The following is a 2,707-nucleotide window of genomic DNA, read 5'->3' as shown; positions in this document are numbered from 1 at the left end:
TCAACATGCAAGAAGTTGAATCATGATCTTCTGTAGCATCCCAACAACATCTTTCATGTTTGTCCTTTCTTCCGGAGATTCAGTACACAATCTAATGCCACTTCCATGATGGATGCCACAACATCTAGCTCCTTCTGTAAGCAATTATTCGTTGGTGCTATCAAGTTGGCATCTAGAACGTCCATTATTGCCTCTGGGAGTGAATGACTCACCCATTGCTTCAAGCTAAGATCTCCCTCAAAATCATTAGGCTTTCTCCGGGTAAACGTTTCCAGCAACATCATCCCATAACTATAGACATCGCATTTAGTAGACACTAACCCATCTTGCCCATACTCTACAATCAAACAATTAATTTAAAGATGTAACATGATTCTTGGTGGAAAATAAAAAGAATGGGAAAATAACTGTTTCAGAGAAAAATTAAGCGACATACCTGGCGCAATATAACCCAGTGTTGCTAAGGTTTTTGTGTATAAATCACTCTCATATTCACCAAGAAGTTTCGAGATGCCAAAGTCGCTTAGGCGGGCAACCATATCCTCATCCAGCAAGACGTTACTAGGCTTCACATCACAGTGAATGACTGGCAATGAGCACCCATGGTGATGATATTCCAAAGCACATGCCACATCTATCATTATGCTTAGTCTCTGCTTGATGTTGAGGAAGTAGTTGTGTGAATACAAATACTTCTCAAGACTCCCATTAGGCATATAGTCAAGCACTAAAGCCTTAAAATCAATGTTGGAATAACTAGTAATGACTTTTACTAGATTCCTATGGCGAAGGCTGCGCAAAACATCGCATTCTGTATCAAAACTCCTGAATGCTGCATCCAGTTGCAAATTGAACACTTTAACAGCAATGGCAGTTCCACTTCTGAGAATGCCTTTGTAGACTGAGCCAAAACCTCCAGAACCAATCAGATTACTCTCGCTAAGAGCATCAGTTGCTTGGAGCAGTTCATTGTATGAAATTCCTTCTCGTGTTATGGATAAAAATGAATCTGCTTGCTGAGGGGCTCTATTACCTCTTCGATACCTTATCCATACAAACACAACGGTGGTAGGACCAAATAAAAATGTGATTCCCAGCAAAAGAAATGAAAGTAGCAACTTTTTCCTATTTGATCTGTGCTTTGATGAAGTGGGGCATGGTGGGACATTAAATCTTGAAGAACCACACAATGCTTCATTGTCGATGAAAAACTCACTCGAGAGGTTCTTGTAAGGACCCCCTTAGGGTATTTCACCGTACAACTTGTTGACAGAAACATTGAAATACTTTAGGTTCTGGAGTTTCTCCAAAGACATGGGAATAGTTCCCGATATATTATTACCAGAAAGGTCTAGGAATTCCAAACCTACCATGTTGCTCATTGAGTCAGGTATAGATCCTTGCAACTTGTTGTGTCTCAAAGAAAGGTGCACCAGAGTTTGTAATCCTACAATTTCTCTAGGAATTCCATTTGAGAATTGATTCATTGACAGATCTATTAGAGTTGCAGCCTTTAGATTTCCAATTTCTGGAGGTAAAGTACCTACCATGTTGTTTGACGATAAGTCAAGAACCACAAGATCTTGAAGGTTCCCTATGCATGGTGGTATATTGGAACTCAATTTATTGTAACCCAGATGTATCTCCCTAAGGGAAGTAACGTTCCCTAAACAATTTGGAAGAGGTCCTGAAAGTTGATTTTGACCCAAGTAAATAGCACCCAAATAATTCAATTTACATATATGATATCCAATAAATCCTGTAAATTTGTTGCTACTCAAGTTGAACCGCTGAATGTCTCTCAATTTGCCAATTGATGTTGGAATCGATCCGACCAAGTTATTTCCAGAAATCTAAGGTCTAACAAGCTGCTTAAGTTCAAAACTTCATTTGGAATGCGCCCTTTGATTTTGCAATTGTTGGCATAAAATTTTCTAAGAGAGGTGGAAAGGTTCCCTGTGGAGGCTGGAAGCATGCCATTTAGAGGGTTGGAATATAGATAAAGAATTGTTAAATTTCTGTTATTGGATAAGGAAGTCAGGAAGCTTAATGATGAGTCACTGGTTAAATTGTTTCCCCCTAAATTTCGATACTGTAGATGAGTCAAATATCCAAGTGAGTTGGGAATCAAGCCTGTGAGTTGGCTGTATGAAAGCTCTAGAATAGTAAATTTTGAACAATTGTAGATGGAATGAGGAATAGTCCCTACAAGATTGGTTAAGTTGCCCAAATAAAGCACTTCAATGTTGGGTAATATAGAACCTATGTTTTGTGGGAGGCTTCCTGATAGATTGTTGAATGTAAGATCAATTATTCTCAGCCCTGATATGTTGAAGATCTCCATATTAAGTCGACCACTAAAACTATTATACCCAAGAATAAGTACCTCCAACTCAACGAGATTGCTTATCTGTTTTGGTATTTCACCTGTCAACACGTGAAGAAAAAATGAATACGCCTGAGATGAACTAGTTAGCTCAATGCTTATCTATGTGATTCATGCTTTAGTTTGACCTGATGAAAAGGTGTGGACAGGAACTCAAAAAATTGTTATTGATAAAAGTTGTAAGAAGGATGTACATATTATATAATTTTTTCTCCATGAAAACTCTTAATTTAATTTTCTATGAATTTCTGATTGTGCAGGATTGTATTTTTCGATGGACTCAAATATATAAACTGATACTTTATTAGAAGTTAGCTAACT

The 2,707-nt window shown here is 37.9% G+C and overlaps 1 protein-coding gene across 1 annotated transcript; it reads right to left on the bottom strand.

The window, feature by feature from the left end:
• Positions 1–29: 29 nt before the first annotated feature.
• On the bottom strand, positions 30–2,665 carry LOC107855221 (receptor kinase-like protein Xa21). The gene is made up of 2 exons (XM_047402539.1): positions 437–2,665; positions 30–337 (listed from the first exon to the last, which is right to left on the bottom strand). The coding sequence occupies exons 1-2, from the start codon at positions 714–716 to the stop codon at positions 54–56; spliced, it is 564 nt and encodes a 187-aa protein (XP_047258495.1). The 5' UTR covers positions 717–2,665; the 3' UTR covers positions 30–53.
• Positions 2,666–2,707: the final 42 nt, after the last annotated feature.

Source organism: Capsicum annuum, unplaced genomic scaffold (assembly GCF_002878395.1).
Source record: "Capsicum annuum cultivar UCD-10X-F1 unplaced genomic scaffold, UCD10Xv1.1 ctg23722, whole genome shotgun sequence".
NCBI lineage: Eukaryota > Viridiplantae > Streptophyta > Magnoliopsida > Solanales > Solanaceae > Capsicum > Capsicum annuum.
This window is presented reverse-complemented; position numbering and strand designations above follow the sequence as displayed.

Coding starts and splice junctions, on each gene's coding strand:
- LOC107855221 (XM_047402539.1), bottom strand. CDS start 716: ATGCCTAATGGGAGTCTTGAGAAGTATTTGTATTCACACAACTACTTC. Junction 338..436: donor ACTGGGTTATATTGCGCCAG/GTATGTCGCTTA, acceptor GTTTGATTGTAG/AGTATGGGCAAGATGGGTTA.